At 41.9% G+C, this 22,734-nt stretch overlaps 1 protein-coding gene across 1 annotated transcript; it reads right to left on the reverse strand.

Annotated features, from left to right (window-relative positions):
* Positions 1 to 360: 360 nt before the first annotated feature.
* Positions 361 to 22,039, reverse strand: THNSL2 (threonine synthase like 2). The gene is made up of 9 exons (XM_075193981.1): positions 21,843 to 22,039; positions 19,408 to 19,638; positions 17,939 to 18,133; positions 17,089 to 17,241; positions 10,960 to 11,190; positions 8,558 to 8,703; positions 3,683 to 3,808; positions 2,490 to 2,641; positions 361 to 1,354 (listed from the first exon to the last, which is right to left on the reverse strand). The coding sequence occupies exons 2-9, from the start codon at positions 19,628 to 19,630 to the stop codon at positions 1,147 to 1,149; spliced, it is 1,434 nt and encodes a 477-aa protein (XP_075050082.1). The 5' UTR covers positions 19,631 to 19,638; positions 21,843 to 22,039; the 3' UTR covers positions 361 to 1,146.
* Positions 22,040 to 22,734: the final 695 nt, after the last annotated feature.

Here is a 22,734-nt window from a genome sequence, read left to right on the forward strand (position 1 = left end):
TGTTAATAACAGTCCACTTAAATTCAGTCATTTTTTCCCCTGTGTTTTTTGGCAAATTTATAATCCACGTAGGTATTGGACGCACCCTGCAGCGTCCAGTGTAGAAGACCACAATAGACCCGCCCCCGATTTCGACAGCACACGGATCTTGGGATCAGTGCCCTGATGAATTCGGGAGTAAGCAAAAGACAAAAATCGTGCGTGTAACACTATACGCATTTTGCGCTCAGGGTACGTGCTTTGATGAATCAGGCCCCAGGTGAACTGCAAATTATCTTCCCTTATTTTCCTTGAAGTTTGTGTTGTTTTGAGACTGATTTGACACACAATCTTTCTGCTACCTTGAAAAAATGTCAACTATGGGTGTTACTGCATTTATTTCGGTAGGTTAATCAAACAGCTTACTTGTTAAATGATTTTGTAAATAACCGCTTGTCACAGACTTATGTGTCTCTAGTTCTATTACATCACATCCATTCTTCCAGATGTACAGTGTATGTTGGCATTCTATGTATTTACCAATCATATTACACAGAGCTGTACAGAGGATTATCATCAGCAATTATTTATATAGCGCCACTAATTCCGCAGCGCTGTACAGAGAACTCACTCACACAAGTCCCTGCCCTATTGGAGCTTACAGTCTAAATTCCCTAACACACACACACAAAGACAGAGATTAGGGTAAATTTTTGATAGTAGCCAATTAACCTACCAGTATGCACAAACCATACCTCCCACCATTTACAATCTAAAAAGCGGGACAACATAAGCCTGTTATGTCCAAGCTCCGCCCCCAAATGGGAATTTGTGTGTGTGTGTTTTAAACTCCACCCACTTGCATTTTAACCCCCACCCCTTTTTGCATCCCGTGAGTCAGTATTACCGACGTATTCATGAGAGAGACGTCAAGATTCACAGCGTGTTTCGTATAATCAATAAAAAACAATCACTCTTTTTTTAAATAACACCTTTAGCGTTAGAGTCAGGGTATCAATAGGGATTTAGAAAGGATAACCCTTTTTTTTACATTGAAGATAAAATTTGAACCCAAAGTTTGCTATAATCAGATGATTACATCATTCTAGAAATCTATTACATAATTGTTCACTACTGTAGACGGCAGCCATTTTTATCTGCACATCTTCAGTTCTTTGACAGTCTTTGCTGGTCAATAGATTCAATTTTCTCCCGCAGTATTTTCTCCCAGTCATCGTGTTTTGTTAGTTTTACGAAACGTGTCTCCTTCTCCATTAGCGCACTTATCTCTTGTGGGATTACGGGGGTAAGGCCGGCTCGGAGAATGACGTCCTGAAATTTAGCTGCTGACGCTGGTGCCAAACAGCATCTGGGGCTGGGGAGGGTGAGAAAATAAATGTTAATAAGACAAGGGGTAGCTTTATCAAACATTCTAAAGAACAAAAGTGGAGGTGTTGCCCATAGCAACCAATCAGATTCTCGCTATCATATTCTAGAATGTACAAGATAAATGATAGCTAGAATCTGGTTGGTTCCCTCATTCCAGGAAGTAAAGTCACTGTTCACACATCCCTTTTTCCATGAAGCTACACCCTCAAAATTTAAGGGTCACCTCTTATGTCTGCTAAAAATCACTAATATTGGCCAACCTGCTTCCTAAAAAATTAGGAAGCAGGTTGGCTAATACTACTTTTATGTATTAAGCTATTATTATACCACGTCTATTCCCCACCACAATCCTATTCCTTACCAAATACTCACTAAATACCAAAACGGAGAAAGGTGTGGAAAAGTCAACTGATGGCTCTTGTAGGACGTTTTGCCACAGCACATCGGTGGGAGCTCGGAGATGTTTCAGTGGACAACTATCCGTTATTTCCACAGCTGGTTATCAAGTTTTAAAGGGCTGTCAGTAGAATTTTTTTGTCCCTATTTTTCAAAACTGACCCATCGGAAAATATGATTCCTCTTATTCTACATATGAGTATGTAATGATGGAGATTGCAGTGCATCTAGGTCCATTTGCCATTCCATCATGCATTGCCTCATCACCACCTCCGGCAACGTATCCCTGTTTTCAAATGCTGGCCACCATGGGGATGTGGGCATTATGTCACAGAGGGTTTGAATATTTTTTTAGTTGTGAAAGAATATTGGAATGCAAGGTGACCATTCCCAAGACCAGTCTCCACATTGTGTCCAGTTTACTTGCTGCCATTCAAGCACCACACACAGAAGATTGGTGTCTCCAGTGGGATCAGTCCATTTCACTAATGGAACCAATAAACCAACCCTATGTCTTGCCTCTTTGATCTGCAGTTGTCCAAGTCCCATAACTTATGTACACTTCTACCTCATATAATTAAACATTAATTAAGCACCAGATCTGATTACAGAAAAGCTTTCACATATGCGTAAACAAAAGGCAGCAAGAGAAGATACTTTCAGTAGAGCAACATGTACAATGTATTCTATTTTCATATGCATTTATTGAAAAAAAATATTCTTACTTGTTGTGGCCGGTGTCAAACTGTTGGTAATGACGGAACGTGGCGACTGCGGAGTGGGGACACAGGAGAAAGTGGTTCTCCCCCCAGCAACGTCTAATAGTCTTCAGTATATCATCATCAGTTACTGAGCAGGAAGTCATCATTTCTAACAGCTGGAGGAGATGGAAATAGAGTAAAACTGTATATCAGAGGATGGGGCACTATTATTAATATAACTACTAGAGAAACATTAATATAGCAGGGACAAAGATTAGAAGCAGCCAGCGGTAAAACTGGAAAACCAGAAACACAAATCAGTGAATATTATTTATTAATATTTAATTCAGGTGCAATTTGGCACTAAACATTGGCGGGCTGGGCAGGGGGGTATCTGCCTCTGGGCCAGTTCCATAGTTGCCTGTCTGATTTTTATTTCCTTAAAAATAATTTAATAGCCTGCAGAGCAGAGTCTCCCCCACCCAGGCTAAACTTTGCCAGCCAGCCCCTGGCACTAAACCATATCAACCAATCAGACACTTACTTGCATTGTCTTATCATGAATTTTCAGTTTGGAATTTTGTTAGATATGTTATACATTTTATATATCTTCTTTTACTAACATAACTCACAGTTCAGGGAGATTAAGCACATCCTAGGGGCTGACTAAAGGTATAATAACCACATTTAGAGGCTATTCTGTGTGTGAGTCTGTGTCTATATTAGGGAATTTAGACTGTAAGCTCCAATGGGGCAGGGGCTGATGTGAGTGAGTTCTCTGTACAGCGCTGCGGAATTAGTGGCGCTATATAAATAAATGATGATGATGATGATATGTACATTCTGTGATAAAATAATCAGTCTGTGTCATTCTCACATCTTATGTATACTGTATAATGACCTGTAATACCACAAGCTACCATTGTATGTTCCATACCACTCTATACAGCTCGGTGATATCACACATAATGTAACCGGACTCTGACATTAGCTTTGGAAGCTCTGTGTGCATATGTGTGAAAAGCAAAGTAAATTTCATACATTATTTGCATATGTTATTAGGTCTGTGCTGCCAAAAGTTATGTCTGTCTGTCCATATCTGCTCATTGAGCAGGCGCCTCCCATTTTGTGCCATCACCAGGTGGACGAGATTGTAGAGTATCAGTGGGAAAAACATATATATATGGAACATGTCTTATAACAGGTTTGTGACTTACATTCCTGTGCAGATCCTGTGGTAGCTTCAGCCTTTTCTTCACATTAAATTCCCCCATCATCTCCTTTATCCTCCTGCTGTCCGCACCTGAAACCAACCACAATATCCTCTCCATGTTGTAGGGTTCCTGCACTTAGAAATAGGGGAGTAATTACGGTGGATATAGATATTAAACATTGTGTGCAATACACAGTTAGGCGGTGTCTATCTTACTACAATTGTTGTTACATCTTAATATATAGTCATACATTTTAATTCACTGGTTCCTGATTGCGATAGCTCTTCATGCCCTGTTTCTTTTAGTACCTGGATACACTGTAATATTATTTATTTGCAGCTCTCTAGGTTATTGTTTCATTGCACTGTTACTTGCAAACTTTTTGACCACTCAAAAATAAAGAATTCTAAAAAAAATATGTGTAAACACATTAGAGTATGGAGAGGGGCACGTTCTAGCTCAAATCTGAATGACACGGCTAAAATAAAGCTGCTCATTACTGGTGTGCCACATACAAATGCAGCCGGTATATTCCCTGCTTGCAAAGAGAAAAATGCAATTGCACAATTTGCATTGTGACATAACTTGTCCATCTGCTCACGTGGACTCTTTACCTGGTCTTGCTCTGTGACTAAGGCCAACATAGTCTAATTTGGAGGCAATTTATTAGGTTCTTGCACTCAGTTGAAATATAACATTATATTAGTGTAGAAATACGACAAAAGAAACAGCGCTGCACCTTAATGAATATACATCGATCAGCCACAACATTAAAACCACCTGCCTAATATTGTGTAGGTCCCCCTTGTGCCTCCAAGACAGCTCTGACCCTTTGAGGCATGGTCTCCACAAGACCTGTGAAGGTGTCCTGTGGTATCTGGCACCAAGACGTTAGCAGAAGATCCTTTAAGTCCTGTAAGTTGTGAGTTTGGGCCTCCATGGATCTGACCTGTTTTTCGATCATATCATCCCACAGATGAGATTGACATCTGGGGAATTTGGAGGCCAAGTCAACACCTTGAACTCTTTGTCATGTTCCTCAAACCATTCCAGAACAGAATCTTTGCAGTGTGGCAGGGCGCATTATCCTGCTGAAGGAGGTCACTGCTATCAGGGAATACCGTTGCCATGAAGGGGTGTACTTGATCTGTAACGATGATGGTAGGTGATACGTGTCCATCCACATGAATGACAGGGCCCAAGGTTTCCCAGCAGGACATTGCCCAGAGCATCACACTGCTTCTGTCGGCTTGCCTTCTTCCCATAGAGCATCCTGGTACCATCTCTTCTCCAGGTAAACGATGCCCATGCACCCGGCCGTCCACATGATGTAAAAGAAAACGTGATTCATAAGACCAGGTCACCTTCTTCCGTTGCTGCATGCTTCAGTCCTGGCGCCCACATGCCCATTGTAGGCACTTTCCGTTGTGGACGGGGGTCAGCATGGGTGCTTTGACCGATCCGTGACTACACAGCCCCATACACAGCAAGCTGTGATGCGCTATGTGTTCTGACACCTTTCTATCATAGCCACCATATTAACTTTTTCTGCAATTTGTGCTAAAATAGCTCTTCTGTGGGTTTGGACCAGATGAACTAGCCTTCGTTTCCCACGCACATGTCACGGTTCTTCAGATAGGATTCTTGGTCTGCCCAATTTAGCACTACTCCTAGCAAGGCGCGGGGTCTAACGAATGGACGGTGTTCACCAGGGACCGCCGCAAGGTGGTTTGGACTTAGCTGCGTCCGCCCGCAGGTAGCGGCACCCACTAGGAGTATCAGGCGAGATCTATCAAGGGAATGAGAAGGAAGGCACTAGCAGATAGCAGGTAACAGCGGGAGAGATGGAGCGCAAGTTCTGTAGGCAATTTGAGGAACTAGGAGTGGTGGAGCGTAAGCTCTGTAGACAAGTAGTATAGCGGAGTAGTAGAGCATAAGCTCTGTAGACAAGCAGTACAGCTGAGTGGTGGAGCGCAAGCTCTGTAGACAAGCAGTACAGCTGAGTGGTCGAGCGTAAGCTCTGTAGACAAGCAATATATAAGCTCTTGTAGCCAGCGGTACAGCGGAGTGAGATGGAGCGTGAGCTCTTGTGGACAGCGGCACAGTGGAATGAGATGGAGCGTAAGCTCTTGTAGACAGCAGTATAGCAGGGTGAGATGGAGCGTAAGCTCTTGTAGCCAGCGGTACAGCGGAGTGAGATGGATCGTGAGCTCTGAAGACCAATGGAACGCACAGGAGGCAATGGATCCACGTCTGATACCAGGCAGGTAAAACGGTCAACAAGCACTGAGCTGCAGGGGGAAGTGCCTTTTAAAGTTTGGAGCCGAGATTGGTTGTCCAATAGAAAGCATGCAGAGCACATAGAGGATCGATTCCGCACATGCGCAGACCCGAAAACAGGACGCCGACAGCCAGAGAGCGGAGGTCAGCGGGAGGCAGGTAAGTGTGTCGGACCACGGTTGTAGAGACCGAAGGTCTGCCGTGTGACAGCACATCAGTGAGCCTTGGGCACCTATGACCCTGATGCCAGTTCACCGGTTGTCCTTACTTGGACCACTTTTGGTAGGTACAAACCCCTGCTTACAGGGAACATCCCACAGTACCTGTTTTGGAGATGCTCTGACCCAGTCATCTAGCCATCACAATTTGGCCCTTGTCAAACTTACTCAGATTCTTACATTTGCCCATTTCTCCTGCTTCCAACACATCAACTTCAATAACTGACTGTTCATTTGCTGCCTAATATATCCCACCCCTTGACCAGTGACATTGTAATGAGATAACCAATGTTATTCACTTCACGTGTCAGTGGTTTTAATGGTGTGGCTGATCGGTGAAGTTGTGTTCTGCTGCCAAATTTCAATGTAAAAGAGAAAATTTTCTCTTGCTGCAATTGAATGTTGGTTTAAGTAAAGACTGTTCATGTACTGGTGGTTCTTTCCCGTTATCTCCGCTTCCCAGCGGTGTATCCTGGATCCCGCACATGCACGTGTGGATATACTTGGGAGGTGCTCAGTCGAGTGGGTGGTTATTCCGTTTGTCTGGGCAGTTCCCGCTTGAAATGTCTGTTGATGTGAGTTTTGAATGTACCCAACACGTTTCACCTGCATTAAGGGGCATAGTCAATTGTTCCCGTTTTCCGCAGTGTAAGTATTACCGTTATTACGGTAATACTAAGCCGGATTTCAGCTCGCAGCTCGCGAGCTGAAATCCATCGTGAAAGGTACCGTAATAACGGTATTCACGCGCACTATTACCGTAATGACGGTAATAGTGCGTACTTCGCGTTACAGTAACGCCAACAATTGAATATGCCCCTAAGACTTCCTCAGGAATATAGTATTATTACTTTTATACAGAGTGGTAACTGGAACTGACGCTACATGGAATTTTATCCTAATTTGCCCAGACAAACAAGCACCTCCCAAGGAAATCCACATGAGCATGTGCGGGGGTCCAGAATAAACCAAATGTGACACCATTTATAATTGGGATTCTAGAAATCGTATTCGAAATGGCAGTGAGCAGCGGAATACGATTACAATTAAAAAAAAAATGCTTATTTACATAACTTATGCATACATTACAGGGTAAATCCTTATTTAAATAATATCTGACATAAAACTAATATTTAATATAAGACGTGTCTGTGTTTTTGCTTTACTATTCTGGCCCTAGAAATACATTTTGCGGGAGATATAAATAATTCTAGAACAAGAGGACAGCCCTTTATACTGAACGGAGGACAACTAAAAGGTAACGTATGGAAAACTGTTTTGCATAAAGGGTGATAGATCCGTTTAATAAGTCGCCCAGCAGTTGTAGTGGGGCTCGTAGGGTACAAATAATGTAATAATACATGGGACTAACATATTGTTGTTATAACTTAGATAAAAAAACATTACAAAGAAAAAGCAAAAACAAGCTAACACTATGTGCAAAGTTGTGAATACTAAAACATAGTCAAGACATTTTCTATTATTTACATACAAGCTTGTAGGACATACTCAATATACACCTGGAGTGGCCAGAGCCTTAAATAATGATGTCTGGATCCCATAGCAAAATTTTAATGGAGCCCACTCTTCCATGGCTGTAGTTCTGCCCTTGGGAGTGGCAGTTTTTTAAAAATACTTGTACTGTATTACAGCATTATTCCACTAGAGGTCAGCACTAATGGGGCTTTTAAAGCATGCTGTTATTGAAACAATTCCAAATACATCATAGTCCTAAATGATACAAAGCTGAAAAAATACCTGATGCCAAACGTGTTAATTTAATGTATGTAATTGTGATGAGGATTGCTGTTAACTTTGTTACAAGGGTAAAACATTGCATTGCCGGAACCCCGAAGTAAAACTTGAGTAGGGACCACCGTAGCCTCCTGGGCCCCCAGCTCTGTTCTGTTCAGAAGAGGTTTCCACTCTGCTATTTTCAGAGCAAAGAGGGGGCATTAGAGAGTGAGGAGGGAGTCTGGAGGTGGGGGCGTTGGGGGCACCCCTGTACCCATGATAGTTCTCCCAATGCTTTATTACCGGCATATTTTATAACAGCAATAAGTGCATACCTGTCCATTGTCCCGGAATGTCCGGGAGACTCCTGAATTCCGGGAAGGTCTCCTGGAGTCCTGGGAGAGCAGGCCACTCTCCCGCATCCTGTCCACTTCCACGTGAAGTGGACTGAATGGGAGCCTCCATGGCGTGATCTGCCGCACCATGCCAGATCCAGCCCATTTCCGTCCTCTCATTTCACCTCCCCTCTGAAATCCCCTGGTAAGTATGAATTAGTGATGCTGACATATGTTCCTATGTGTGCTGCATATTCAGCATCCATAAATCTATGAAATATATGTAGTATAAGTAGTTTATTCCTTGTTACCTGAATGTCCATTGCAGAAGCCAACGTCACCTCCGTACCCCCTAGGGAGAAGTCTCCGCGCTGAACAGTACGGTGAATAATGTCATTTTTGTTCACAACAGCGACCAGCTGGATTGGCAGCCCCATCTTCTGAGCGATACACCCCGCTGTGAGTGACAGGCGGGCGGGGAAGAAGGCAGATATGTCTGTAGTTCTGAATGAAGTGCTTTCACAAATCAAATATACGCCGATTTAAATCACTGATATTTATTATATTTGGTGTAAACCAAATATAATAAATAATAAATATCAGAATCACCTATGACAGTATGTATAATATAGTAGCTTTCATCTACCACATATCCTTACTACTCTTAAACCCCAGCTGCACGGATATTACTTGTATACGGACATATGAATATACAATTACCTTTGTGACATTGAAGTTATTGTATTCCTCTTCACTAAAAGAGGCAACATCGCAATATTAAAGTTACTGTACTCCTCTTTATCAAAAGAGACAACTTCTGTTTCTACAGATGATTTATTGGAATTGACATTCTATTGGTTTTCTCCACGGCTGCTTAGGATCTTCTAAGGGTTACTAGCACCTGCAAATGTTATTGATTCAGCTGTTGGATACCCTTATCTAACTGGATACTGTCTAATAAGGGTTAATTATATATTGATAGCAATGTTTTTCTCTTTTGAAAGCCATGTAATATGATTGTTTTATGTCTTGCTTTTTATAAGCATAATTTGTATCTATATCTTTATATATATTCTATATGCTATTACTGTTATAAGATCACTATTTAATGATCTATGAAAGCTTTACATTGGTTGCTCTCACATGATCTGATTTAATAAATGTTTTATCAGGCAATTCCTGCGCAACTCTCTGTTTGTTGTCGTTGCATTTATATGGAGGTTTGACACTACCTCCTTTTTGAGTTGCTGCATTTATTGCCTAATATTTAATAACATATTGATTATTATTTGAGACCTATTAGCGCCAGAGATTTAGGTGTTTATGTATAATATAGTATCATCTACGATATTTAATATCTCTTCTATATGTAGTACCACCTTTAATAATGAATATCTCAGGTGTATATAACATCACCTGCAATATCTAATGTAGCAATTGCTGGCGTAGAAGATTGTCTCCAGAAAATACATTTATAAATGGGGATCTATCACAATCTTATTATAGACAAGGCATATATTAAGTCTGTGTTCTCTTTATATCTATACTGGAAAAATAAATATGTTGTTTGCCTTTAGATTGTGAGAGAGCTCCTTGAAGATGTGAATGCCCTCTGCTGGTGAAGGATGCACACTACAGGGGACAGAGATGTCCTGCAAGACTCATTCACAAGCAGTTTGTCAGTGGAAGCTCTTTTTTTACCTACTTGCTGACTAACCAATCGTTTCCCAGGGAAATGTTCTGCTCCCCGGAATAAGCTGATAAACATACTGGACCTGATTCATTAGGGCACGTATCTGCCGATTTTCAGCTTATCATATGCAAAATCACTCTGCATATGTGCAGAACCGAGAGATACGACTGAGTAACAGAGAGATACAGTCATGTACGCACGCAATGTGCGTGCAAAAGTGAGGGTGAGGGGCACTTAAGACAGTATATGACTGGAGTGAACTGGGCAGGGAAGGGTCGTGTTGCCATATTCACTGCACAATAGGGACATGCCAAACTTGAGCCCACGCCACCACGGCCATACCAAGCTCTACTGGCCATGAAAGTAACTGGTCTTTCTGCTGTATCTCTTACACCAGCTCCGGGGCTAGTCTAAGTCCCGATCAGTAATGATGACATCTCATATGCATGCTATCCTTTCTGCTTATAGACCATAAATAATCAGACAATGTGGTGGTTACCAGTGGCGGATCCAGGGGGGGGGGGGGCGATCGCCCCCCCTACCAGGGGCTTGCTGCCGACAGCTGCACACTGTGCAAGTCCGTTCAGCAGGGACAGTGTGCTGCCCGGCTGCTCTGATTGTGTTTTAAACACAATCAGAGCAGCGGGACAGCACCCTTTCACTGCTGAACGGACTTGCACATACTGTGCAGCAGCCGGCAGCCTTAGAACACAGAAAGAGGGCGGGGCCTAAATCGCCCCCCCTAAAATCGCCCGGGGTAGGACAAATGTCTGGGTCCGCCCCTGGTGGTTACTGCACTGCTACACAGTAAATGTATCTTCTTCTCAAACTTTTTTGTTTCCTAATATATAATCATGTTTATAATTGTTATAATTCCATTTTAAATAAATAGCACAAACTGACAGGATTCAGACTGCAAAATCAGGGTTAGGATCACGCATTGTTAACATCATATAACCACTAGATGTTAATATTAAGTAACTGGTCAGTTGGAAACATTGCATTTTCTGTTCTTCTCACCTGTAATATTCCCTGCTCCGCCTGTTGGTACAACTATCTCCACTGGGGGCAGCGTTTCTCCGGCTGTGGTTGGAGCACATTGGAAGTAACCATAAAAGTAATGAGCGATCTGCACCAGGACTCGCGCCCAGTTTACTGAGTTTGTGCTCATTAAATTATGCTCTCTGACGAAATCTGAGTCTTCAAAGAGCTTTTTGATGGGTACATCGAGCTCATCGGATGTTCCGTCAACTGAACAAAGAGGGTTAAAAAAAAATTGGTGATGTTTCATTTGCCATTCATGGATTCACAGTATATGATTTGAGATTCACAATTAGTTAGCTTGGGCATTTGTCTGTGTAATGGACAAGAAACAATGGTCCATTAAAATACTATGTAAAGCACAGCTGGTGTAATTCCATTTTCGGCCAGTAGGTGGGTCATTTCGGCAATCCTTCTGGATTATATAAGACTGAGAGACAGAGGGTCAAGTTCCTCTAACGCCCTCTCTTTAGCTACCCAAGACAGTTGTTACACTCACTGGACAGATCCTGGCACACTGATTGGTAGATCATGCCAGTCATTAACCAATCAGGGTGCCAGGAGCTCCCAGCAATCTGAGAGGGAAGCTCTTCATTGAAAACAGGTCCAAGGAGGCTACATAACATTTTATCATAGGTATTTGAAATAATAATTTTTCATACTTATCATTGGCTGTGAATTTTACAAACCACACCTAAATGGATCTGGCCATGCCCATTTCATGCCCTGCAAACGTCTCCCTGATTTCCATCACCCCAGGTTGACAGTTCTGCTTTCTAGATGTTTATGTGAAGTGTACATAGTGTTAGGAACCCCCACAGCCAACAACACAAAACCCGGAGTCTGCTCAGAAGTCTGGTTTTCGCTGGAGCCCCTATTGGTGGGGACAGACTTGGCTGCAGACAGCTGAGGGTCGTGAATTGTGCGCAGACTGGGGAGAACCCAGCGATAGAAGATAGGAGCAATAGCAGAGTGAGGTCCAGGCAAGGGTCGAGGCTGGCAGCAGACAGAATATCCAGAATATCCAGTACACGAACCGGGGTCTGGGGTCACAGGCAAATCAGCAGCATAGGGGTCCAGGCAAGAAGGTCAAAAGGGCACAGGCAATCAATCATGGTCAATAAACAAGGCAAAGGTCGGCAACAGTAGTCAGCATCCAAAAGTAGTCAGAGAGCAGAGGAACACAGCAGGCTAGTGTGTACAAGCAGGAACTGAGGATTGCCCCTCCCTGCCTTAAATACTAGCACTGGCCAATGGGAGGAAGGCAGCCCCCGGGAGGTTCATTAGCCAGCTGGCTTCTTTATTATTTGCGCATGCGCCCAGCTGTCCTGAATGCCGGAGCGCAGCGCAGCACACAGAATGCGTCCCGACCGTTGCCTTGGCAACGGCCGGGACAACCTGGAAGTGACGTCCCGATCGTCATGACGACGGCCGGGACGTGAAGGCAGAGAGTCGCGGCGGTGCCCGGAGCCACTTTGGCTCATGACACATAGTGCAGGTCTTACATCTCAGTCTGTTGGCACATGACCTTTGACACCTAAGCTCTAGGTGCCACTAGCAACAGATTTCACACATAACACTCTGTTGCTTTGTTAATTATTGTACGGAGCAGAATATATTCTTTCTACCCTACACATGCTGATGTTTTCTGTTACCAAAATTAATGTTTATTGGCTGCTAAATGGAAAAGGTTTCACATCCATGCTTTGCAGGGAACATCCCAGGTCTACTGTGTGTAATACTATATCCAACTCCAGCCATTTTCGAGGCAGTTTAATTCCATTAATCTGACCTTGGAGCAAGTTTTAGTACTTTAACAATAGCAGTGGCAGTAAAAATACAAAATATATAGCAACAAGAGGGACAGGAGCAAGTTATCTCCCTGTGGATATTATCATCAACACCTCCCGGGAGAGAGTTAATGAACTCTACAGTGGCAAGATGTTGTTGTCATCATCCTCAGGCTCATCCTCACCCTCACCAGTTTGTACATAATCCTCACACATTGTTAATTCATCACCGCTGGAATCCACCATTACAGAAGTCTCAGTATTTTGATGTAATTGGCAGGAAAGGGCTTCCTCATGGAAATTGTTTGATTCATTTTTATGAACATCATCTTTTCCACATTTTGAGGAAGTAGCCTTCTACACCGATCGCTGACAAGGTTCCCGGCTGTGCTGAAAACTCATTCCGAGTACACACTGGAGGGAGGGCAGCTTAGGCAGTGCAAAGTGAGTTGGTACATGGGTCTCCAAATTCCCTTTGTCTATTTCTATGCTGTCAGTAAAATAATCCTCCACCATTCTTTTGGATGTTGATAGTAGGATCAGGTGGAGTTACGGCAGAGGCGTCACTATTTTTGGTCAATTCTTTTAGACCAGACGTCAAAATGTTGTGCTGAGTCATCTGCATCATCTCTGGGTCTCTTGGGAAAGCTAAGTTTTTTCCTAGCAGGAGTTGAGTAAGAAACTGAAGGAGGAAACGCCGTCCTGTCACGTAACACGTGAGCTATCATCTTGCTCACCAGGAGCTCCTTGCATCTCTTCAGATCTGGGTCAGTTGGAAACAAAGAGAAGACATAGCTCTTAAACCTAGAATCAAGCACAGTTGTCAAAATGTACAGATCAGATTTCAAGATTTTGATAACTCTTGGATCCTGGCGAAGCGAATAAAGTACTTGATCTACAAGTCCAATATACTTAGTGTAATTGCTTTGTTTAATCTCCTCCTTCAGTTTCTCAAGCTGTTTTTCCAAAAGTCTAATTGAGGGAATCACTTGACTCAAGCTAGCAGTGTCTGAACTCACTTCACAGGTGACTACTTCGAATGGTTTCAGCACCTTGCACAACATGGAAAGCATTCTCCACTGCGCTTGAGTAAAATACATCCCCCCCCCCTCTCCCAATGTTATGGCTTGTGAAGTAAGCATGGATGGCTTTTCACTGTTCCTCCATCCGCAGAAGCATATACAGGGTGGAATTCCACCTTGTCACCATCTCTTGTTTCAATTGGTGGCATGGCAAATTAAATTGCTCTTGTAGCTTCTGTAATCTCCTACAAGCTGTTGCCGAATGCCGAAAATGTCCAGATATTTTAAGGGCCACAGACAGCATCTCCTGCACGCCCCTGTAATTTTTTAAAAAGCTCTGCACCACCAAGTTTTTTGTGTGAGCAAAACAGGAAATGTGATGGAATTCACCCAGCTGTAATGCTCTCACAATATTGGTGGTGTTATCAGAAATTACATCTCCTGAGGAGAGTCCGAGCGGGTTAAGAAATGTTGCAATGAAATCCCTTAGTTTTTGTAACAGATTGTCAGCTGTATGCCTCTTAGTGAAGCCAGTGATACACAGAGTAGCCTGCCTCTGAAAAATGTGACGTACTTGGGTGCATGCCGCTGTTGCTCCTGCTGGTGAAGGCGAATCACCAACCCAGTGGGCTGTCACAGTCATATAATCTTTAGTTTGCCCAGTTTCGCTTGTCCACATATCTGTGGTTAAGTGTATAGTGGGTAGAATGTCATTTTGTAGCCCAAACATTACATTTTTACGAACCTTCCGGTAAAGGTGAGGAATAGCTTTTCTAGTAAAATGGTGTCGTGATGGAATTTGGTAACGGGGACACAAGACCTCAAGTAACTGTCTAAAACTAGCAGCATTAATAGTGGATAATGGACTCAGATCTAGTACTAGCATAGTTGCCATGACGTCTGTGATCCGCTTTGCGACTGTGTGACAGCTTTCATGCTTGCTTCCTCTTACAAAGGATTGTTTAACAGTCAATTGTTGTAAACTACTAGTAGTCTTCTTCTTGGTCTGCTTCTGGGATGAAGATCCACCCCCAGCAGCAGCAGCAGCAGCAGTGGGACTAACGCAATTTTTCTGAGGAATCCAGGACAGTAGCCTTACCAACTTGTATGCAGGACTAACTCTGATTGCTACTGAGGATATTGATGAGGACGGTGTTGTGGGTGTAGATTGCAGGTTTCGGGATCTAGCTGAGAGAAGGGACCTAGCTGATGATGGACTGCTTGTTGTTATTTTTTTAGCATAAGTTTCTGATTTTCCCAACAGCTTGCCATGAACTCTCTTCAAATGATGTAACATGGATGAGGTTCCTAGATGGTTAAGGTTCCTACCTCTACTGACTGTGGCTTTACAAATACTACTAATGGCTAGACAACTGTTGTCAGGATTTGGGTAAAAATAATTTCACACATAAGAGGTGGATTATTTGGTCTTATATCCAGGCATAACAATGGATTTCTTCTTATCATGCACGTGCAAGAGCTGCTTCCACTGGTGCAGAACTTACACAAACAAAATCATCCTCATCAACATCCTCATTAGCGCCCTCGTCACCTACACAAATATCCCCCTCATCCTGTTGCAATTTCAAAGTGGCATCCTCAATTTGTGTATCACCAGCTACACTTGGGCTGTTCATGCACACATCTGCAGAAATGCTGAAAGGGGCTTTCTTTATGGGTACACTATCAGAAACGTCAGGATTACACATAGCACTCGTGGATAAACACTCCTCAGGGATTTGTGTCATTTCTGAATCTGAACATACATTTTCCTCTAATGCCTCACTATTTTCTTCCAGCTCGGCTTTTACTCGTAAAAGTATTTGGACACCCCTTTTGGAGTCCGAATGACAAGGTCTTGCTTAGTCATGACTGACCTTACAAGAAGATGCCTCAGTGATAGTTGCAGAACTAGCACTCATAGAGAAAGGCGAATGCCTCATTCGTTCTTGCCGATGCGTGTGTAGAATGGCATGTTGGCAATATTTTTTTCTGCAGATAACTTTGCCTGGATTACAGGTCTTTTTTTCTTGACCAAGGTAAAAGGTGTTTTTTTATATTTTTGTTTCCCTGACTTAAAAACACTATGCACTTTAACATAGGTTTTAGCAGATGATGTAGAGGGGTTACTATCATCGTGACTGGTGGCAGCAGCTGCTTGGTGCTCCTGGTCTTCTGTGTACTGCTGTGAATCCATTTTGATAACACCGTACAATGTGACTGCAGATTAAGAACAATACTGCCAGTCCTATTAATTGTATTTCAGCAAAGATAATTAGCAATGAAGCAATGGAGCTCTTCTCTTTGTGTGTTACCTATATAACACTGTACAATTTTACTGCAATTTTAGAAGAGCAAGCCTGCCAGCCCTATTATTTCAATTTCAGTAATGACAATTAGCAATGGAGCTCTCCTCTTTGTATGTTACCTATAGAACACAGTACAATGTAACTGAAGATTTAGAAGATCAAGCCTGCCAGCCCCATTATTTCTATTTCAGTAATGACAATTAGCAATGGAGCAATGGAGCTCTCCTGAATGTCACTGGAGACTTTGAAGAACACCGCTACCCCTCCTCTTTCTTTTCTACCTATGACGCTGCCCAACTGCACTAGAGACTGCCAATAACTGTGCTACCCCTTCTGTGTCCCTCTGTGAAATGGCGCTGGATCGCCGTTGAGGGCGGTACTTATAGTATCCAAAACACGCGAGATCCGACGAAGTAACAATGACGTTTTGCCTCGTTTTCAATTCCAAGGGCATTCGAAAGTACCGAGCCTGCTCGGCTCAGTAATCGGATCTGCTGAGTTTGGTTGTGTTCGGTTATCGGGTAACCGAGCCTGAGCATCTCTATTGCAAATGGAAGAAAGATGGTTTCACCGTGAGCATCGGAAAGAATTCTTTACTGTAAGGGAGGGGGTGGAGGGGTTAAGTTGTAGAATTTCATACCACAAGTGGAGTGACAAATCAACAGATAAAATTTTAACTTTAAATGGATGCCTTTCTTATAAGAAACAGTATAAGTACCTATAATTAGTAATGAACATTATGGGGTTCATTGATACAGGGAATCTATTCAATTGCTATATTTGGGATCAGGTAGAAATTTTGTTCCCCTGTGCTATATTGACAACTACACTGGGCGCTTTGTTTTGACCTCCTCTGGATCAACACAATTAGAATTTATTAAAGGTTGAATTTGACTTCTTTCTTTTATTCAAAATTGCTAAGTAAATATGTAACTATGGTATATGGAAGCACTGTTTAAAGCAATATTTATAATATTAAATACAGACCAGCAAATACGTGGACATTGTCCTCAATCACTGTCGTCATTTGCCGCTCCTGGATTTCCGTACACCGCCCGTGTGGTAGCAGAACAATTATATCGATGTTCTCAATTCCACGTACACTCTCAATAGCGGCACTTCCTGTGTCCCCAGAAGTTCCTGAATAGATAAACAGCGATTACCCACAGAAAATATACATGTTGTGTAGCTTTTCTTACTTTGAATAATTAAGGCACTGTGAATTCTAGAGAAAAGTTTGTTCAAACATTAGTACAGCGCTAAACTTTATTTCTACAATAAAGTGGCTGTAGCAATTTTTCAAGAATTTTTGTTGGGGTCGGTGATCCTGTTACTGTTGACTTCTATGCTACTATTTACCAATGGAACCATGATTATAACACATGAGTTTAGCTTATCTGGAGGAATATAGTATTCTATTTTATGTTTGTTGTTTTAACAGCTGGAGAAATATCCTGCACAGTGTTCTGACCAAGTGTTGATCTCTTAGTAAAGCTGAACACTCATAGATAGATATTGGTTGGTTAATTGGGCCTGTGCAACCAAATTGACCTATCACTGTAACGTATGGGCTTAGAATTGGATTTGATCCAATCTGGAGGAAACCTGGGTCAACATATGATGCATATTACCATATAATGCAAGTGGAAGGGGGCAAACATGCTCCGAATAGAGATTTGCCGTTAATCGGGCCAGTTCAATCTAATCAGCAATTGGGTTGTTCATTGGTTGTGCCTAACAGCGAGATTGCTATATTTATTTTCTATCAATGGCACTGGAAAATACATCTGACAGTGCTACACTAAGCAAATTAATGAGAGGTCTATCGATGACATACCAACCAGGATGTTCACATGCCTATTGTTCTTTTTTAAAAAGTAGTCTAAAAACTGTCCCAAACAGGACATAGCAAGATCTTTAAAAGCGTGAGTCGCTCCGTGCCACATCTCCAAAACAGTCAAACCACTTTCCAACCTGGCAACAGGGACAATATCTTTGTGTCTGAAGCGAATCAGAGCTTTATCAATCAGGCCTAAAAAGAAGCAAAAGATATATAAATGTTGCATTAAAGTATGGACCCAACAGAAAAAATTGATATTACATATAAAGTAAATAATAATAATAAACATGAGAACATTGAATAATAATAATAAAATAGTTGTCTGAACATGAGTGAACATGTTCTAGTATAAAGCAATGTCAGCTTTGATTAGTAATCTAACATTACTGTGCAATTATTCTTGATAAACTGTAAACAAATATTGAAATCTAAATAATATATCTTTTACCTTTGTTTTATTTAATTTTTTTTAAAAGCTTTATGTAAAGTACATAAAGCACCCATCACAAGCGATGAAGTTTAGATTAAAATTCTATCCGCACATTGATGATTTGTAAATTAGAATTGGTAACTTTTCAGTCATCTGAGACGTTTCAAGGTACTTTGAATTCCCCTCTCACTACAATAGAACATGGAAGGAGCCACAACTACTGTTTGCTTGTTTTTCATTTGTTGTAACAATGTATGACATTTTTTGGGTAAAACCGTTTACCCTTGCAGTGCTGCAAAGAAGCTGAAAACACCAAGGGGCATATATACAGTATATTAAAGGGTGAACAGGCCTATGACCAGCGATACGGCTTCACCCTATACATCAAGGGGTTACCACCGATGGTATCGACTAATATGCTGTGACTCAGATGACTCAGACAAACCTTAAAATGAATAAGTATCACCATTAGACAAAGGACACTAGAAGCATTCTCACTTCACTAAGTGATCTGATATATTTTCAAATGAAGCTTATTTATAGATCCTCAACAACGTAGTAGAGTTGCTTTGGGGATAGTTTTAATCTTGATATTACTGCCAACCAGGGGCATAACCCGAAATGTCTTAGCCCCATAGCAAAACTGTGATAGAACCCTCTGTGCACCATCAGAATATCATACCCACCACGATATCTGCTCAGCCGCCAGTCAGCTTCCAGCAGGACATAGTAACGCATTGTCATTAGTCTGAATCATATATAAAGTCATTTTTATCCTCAGTCTATTGAACTGCTAGAACTATAGTTACGTCCTTGTAGCCAACCCTTTTGCTTATCGATGTAACAAAGTGTTTTGGATCCCAAGCCCAAGAATAAAATTGTACCCCTGTCTCTGACCTCATCAGGGGTGAGTGCACAGTATGGTTATGTTATCAGCATCTTATCATCCTGACTATTTGGTCAGACTGATATTGAGGAAAGCCACCGCAGATGGAAAACGTGCCTTCAAGCCTTCTTGTGGACATATTTAACATACCATTAAGATCCTTCCTGGGAATAGCCTCAGGAGGAATAAACAGAGAGCAGACTTCTTTTACTAATTCTCTGTAGGAGAGCGAGCTCCATATTTTCAGGGTTTGTTTGTCCAACTTTGGAATGTGTTCTGGCATAAACAGTCCACCATCTGGAGCGAAGCCCGCAAAGAGCACCCCTTCAAAATCTACACCCGACAATCCTCCACGTGTGCTTGTGTACTTCATACCTTCACCTGTAGGGGGAGAACAACTACAAATTAGAGTACATATATCAATGCATGAGAACTGGGAAAACTTTGTCACATGGTGTCCCGATTTTCTGCTTCAGTACCACGGGAGCCCTTGCTTTACTACTTCATCATAGTGAAATATAAGAGAAAAAACATTTTTAGCAAACTTGATTGGTTTTATGTTACATGGTTACACACTAAGGTTGAAATAGGCAAGAGTCCATCAAGTTGAACCTTTCATTCATTCTAATTGTGTTTTTCAAGAGAACAACAACAAACAGGGTGATATTCTATTCAACAACAGTCAATGCCTGTGTGGCCAACCTTTCAGGCTTAGACACAAATGTTCGGGGTGTGAAGGTTCCTATCTGCTCACCAGGTGTATTAAAAGAGAGAGACAAGGCAGACAAGGGGCACATTGGCTAAAAGGGCATGATGCCGGTGAGTATAGGTGAGACGCATCCATGTCCTAGGAGATACCTTCTTATACCTAACATAGACAGGGAGGCAGCATTATTTTGGAAAAAAGGTTTGAGGTTGGTTTTCAGATCCCCTTCAGGGAACTCAAAGTACTAAAGGTACATGAAAATATAAAGTCAGCAAAATCTGAGTTTGGGAAATATTTGCTAATCCATCATTTGTACTATACAAAGGGAGATTCAGTGAATGATGGGATAAGCTAGTAAATGTGCTCAGTGTCACACATCACCTTTGGCCCAAAAACGTTGCTATAGTGATGATGAAACTGGCAAAGTGGTACATGGGTAAATGGACTGTGGAAGTAAAGCAATATGGTAATGTCCAGGTCTGCTTAGGTACTGATTATGGGTCACGAGGGACGTTAATATGGGTGTCTTGTGTTCTATTCCTGATGAGTGTTATGTGTGGGGTGGATTGTTGTACATTCTCTGGGAAGCATGATGGGCAATGGTCAGACCAAATGTGAGGCAGTTGAGATTTGCCAGAGGTGAGGTGGTAGTTCGGTAGCTGGGCAGATGACGCATGAGTGGGGTGACATAGTGCCAGTCTGAGAAACATGCACAGGCATGGTAATTCACGCTGGATGAAATGGTCTGGGTGTAGTCCCCATGAGAGAGGTCATTAGGACCTAATAAGGCTATGGGTAAGATTCCGCAACACTATGATCACATGGTCAAAAATGGTAGCAAGGACACGGTGGACGAAGCCTTCGCATATTGCCACACTATACAGATTTGAGGGGAAAATCTGCTTTCTGTGCAGGAGTCATGGAGTGTCTTGGTGGTATTGGTCAACCCTTCTCGGTAAGAGCCCGGTGGTATTGAAATAAGTGCTCTCCCAAAGGGCAGGGGTCCCAAGGGGAGGGTGGTTATGAAAGAGGTTGATCCAATGGAAAGGTCCCTAGGGGATGATCTCCGGAGCTTAAAACCATGCTAGTTATTATTTGCAAACCTCCAGGTCCTCCACACAGTTTGGGAGAGGCCCCTCAGCTGAGCAAATTAGGGAATTTACAGTAATTGGAATATCTAGACTATGATTGGATGCTACCTGCTGCTTCTCCTTTATGCAATTAATAACAGCTGTGGCAAATTTGCATCCATACAAGTGTCGGTGTCAGTTCTTAGCGAGTAACAGATATGTTATTGTGTGTGTGGACATGAGCAGAATTAACTGTGCAGTCATGTTCGTAAGATATACCATTATGTCAGTAAACAATGACAGTAAACGTCAGTAAATTTCCAGAAAATTGTCTGTAGAAAAACATTTAAAAGAATTGACAATTCTGCAAAAACTGGGAAACGAGTGCTTTACTCAGAGGGGTTTTGAAGGGTACTATTTTTCCATTGCCTGTTTCTTTAACACATGCCTAGTGTATTTTAGTGCTTAACTAACATTTAGTACTAAAAAAAAGACACACCCACGTCACCCTTCGCCCATTTCATAAAACCTACCCCTAGCTTTTATTTCTCAGCTAAATGCAATAAAGCAGTTTATGAGATGACTCCTACTCCTCCTGTCAAACAGCCGTATAGCACACAATGATTTTATACCCTTTAATCAAACAAAATGATTTAACATTGTAACTTAAACTACAGATTTCTGGTGTCAAAAACCACTCAGCCGGGGGGGAAAACTGAGGCACATAGGAGCCTGCGGAGCCCAACTTAGCTGTAACACTCATTATAATCTGTGCTAGTGATTTGAAGAGTGTAAAGTTCATTTTGTACCTTGTCAGTCTTTTCAGTAGCTTCCTGTGCTGATCTCACAAAGAGGAGAAACTTGTTTCTTTTTTATATATATATATATACTGCTCCAGTTGATAGATAAATTCTCAGCACTACAAATACGGAGTAGAAGTTTTATGTTGAAGATTTGTATAAGAATGATCACACAGACATTCCTCTGACTCAGCGGTGCCTGTTGCCCCCAGTGTCACATGACTGGATGTCTTAAAGGAACAGCTGAAGTATAAATAACCATTGCAATCTCTTTCTAGAACAAAGTGCATGTGTGTTTCATGCTGTACAGCCCTGGTTGTATTTCCACGTTACTGCAATTTAATAGCCGAAAAACAACACAGAAATAATACGTGGAAAAAAATGGTGTTACGTAAAAGTCGAGATAACTTTTTGTACTATACTAAATTAAAACTTTTGTTTGTGTTATATTATTTTTTGCTATGCTGTTGTCTTTAGAGAGACTTTAGACATTAGTGATCATTTGCACAGTTGACCCCCCAAGCATGAGACTTGTAAATGTAACTTCATGAATCAGCTTGTGGTCCATGGACTTGATTCATGTTCACACGTAACATCAGTCGTATTCAAATCAAAGCACATCTCAAGATACGTGTCGTGAACATAGAGAACATACAGTTATAAGGTGTAACCCATCACATAATTGTGGGGAATAAGGCCTAAATCATAACTGCAGTGTTTATTTGATATATCAACTGAATCCCTTGATAAATTGAGCTACTATGGTGTAAAATGCGAAGTCAGAAGGACTGTTGTATGTTGATTTGATGGCTCTGCACTTCCCGGTCTTAGCAGATAGCAGTGTCACCTGTGGCAGCTTCAAAGGCCCCTACGGTTGGTGAGCTATATCCTGACACAAATT

The sequence above is a fragment of the Mixophyes fleayi genome, chromosome 1 (assembly GCF_038048845.1).
Source record: "Mixophyes fleayi isolate aMixFle1 chromosome 1, aMixFle1.hap1, whole genome shotgun sequence".
Taxonomy (NCBI): domain Eukaryota; kingdom Metazoa; phylum Chordata; class Amphibia; order Anura; family Limnodynastidae; genus Mixophyes; species Mixophyes fleayi.

What these genes read in the sequence shown, in the direction of transcription:
- THNSL2 (XM_075193981.1), bottom strand. Translation starts at nt 19,630, where the DNA reads ATGAAGTACACAAGCACACGTGGAGGATTGTCGGGTGTAGATTTTGAA. An exon ending in TCCCAGGAAGGATCTTAATG is followed by an intron (nt 18,134 to 19,407) that starts GTATGTTAAATA and finishes GCTTCTTTTTAG; the next exon opens with GCCTGATTGATAAAGCTCTG. An exon ending in CACAGGATCTGCACAGGAAT is followed by an intron (nt 2,642 to 3,682) that starts GTAAGTCACAAA and finishes CATCTCCTCCAG; the next exon opens with CTGTTAGAAATGATGACTTC.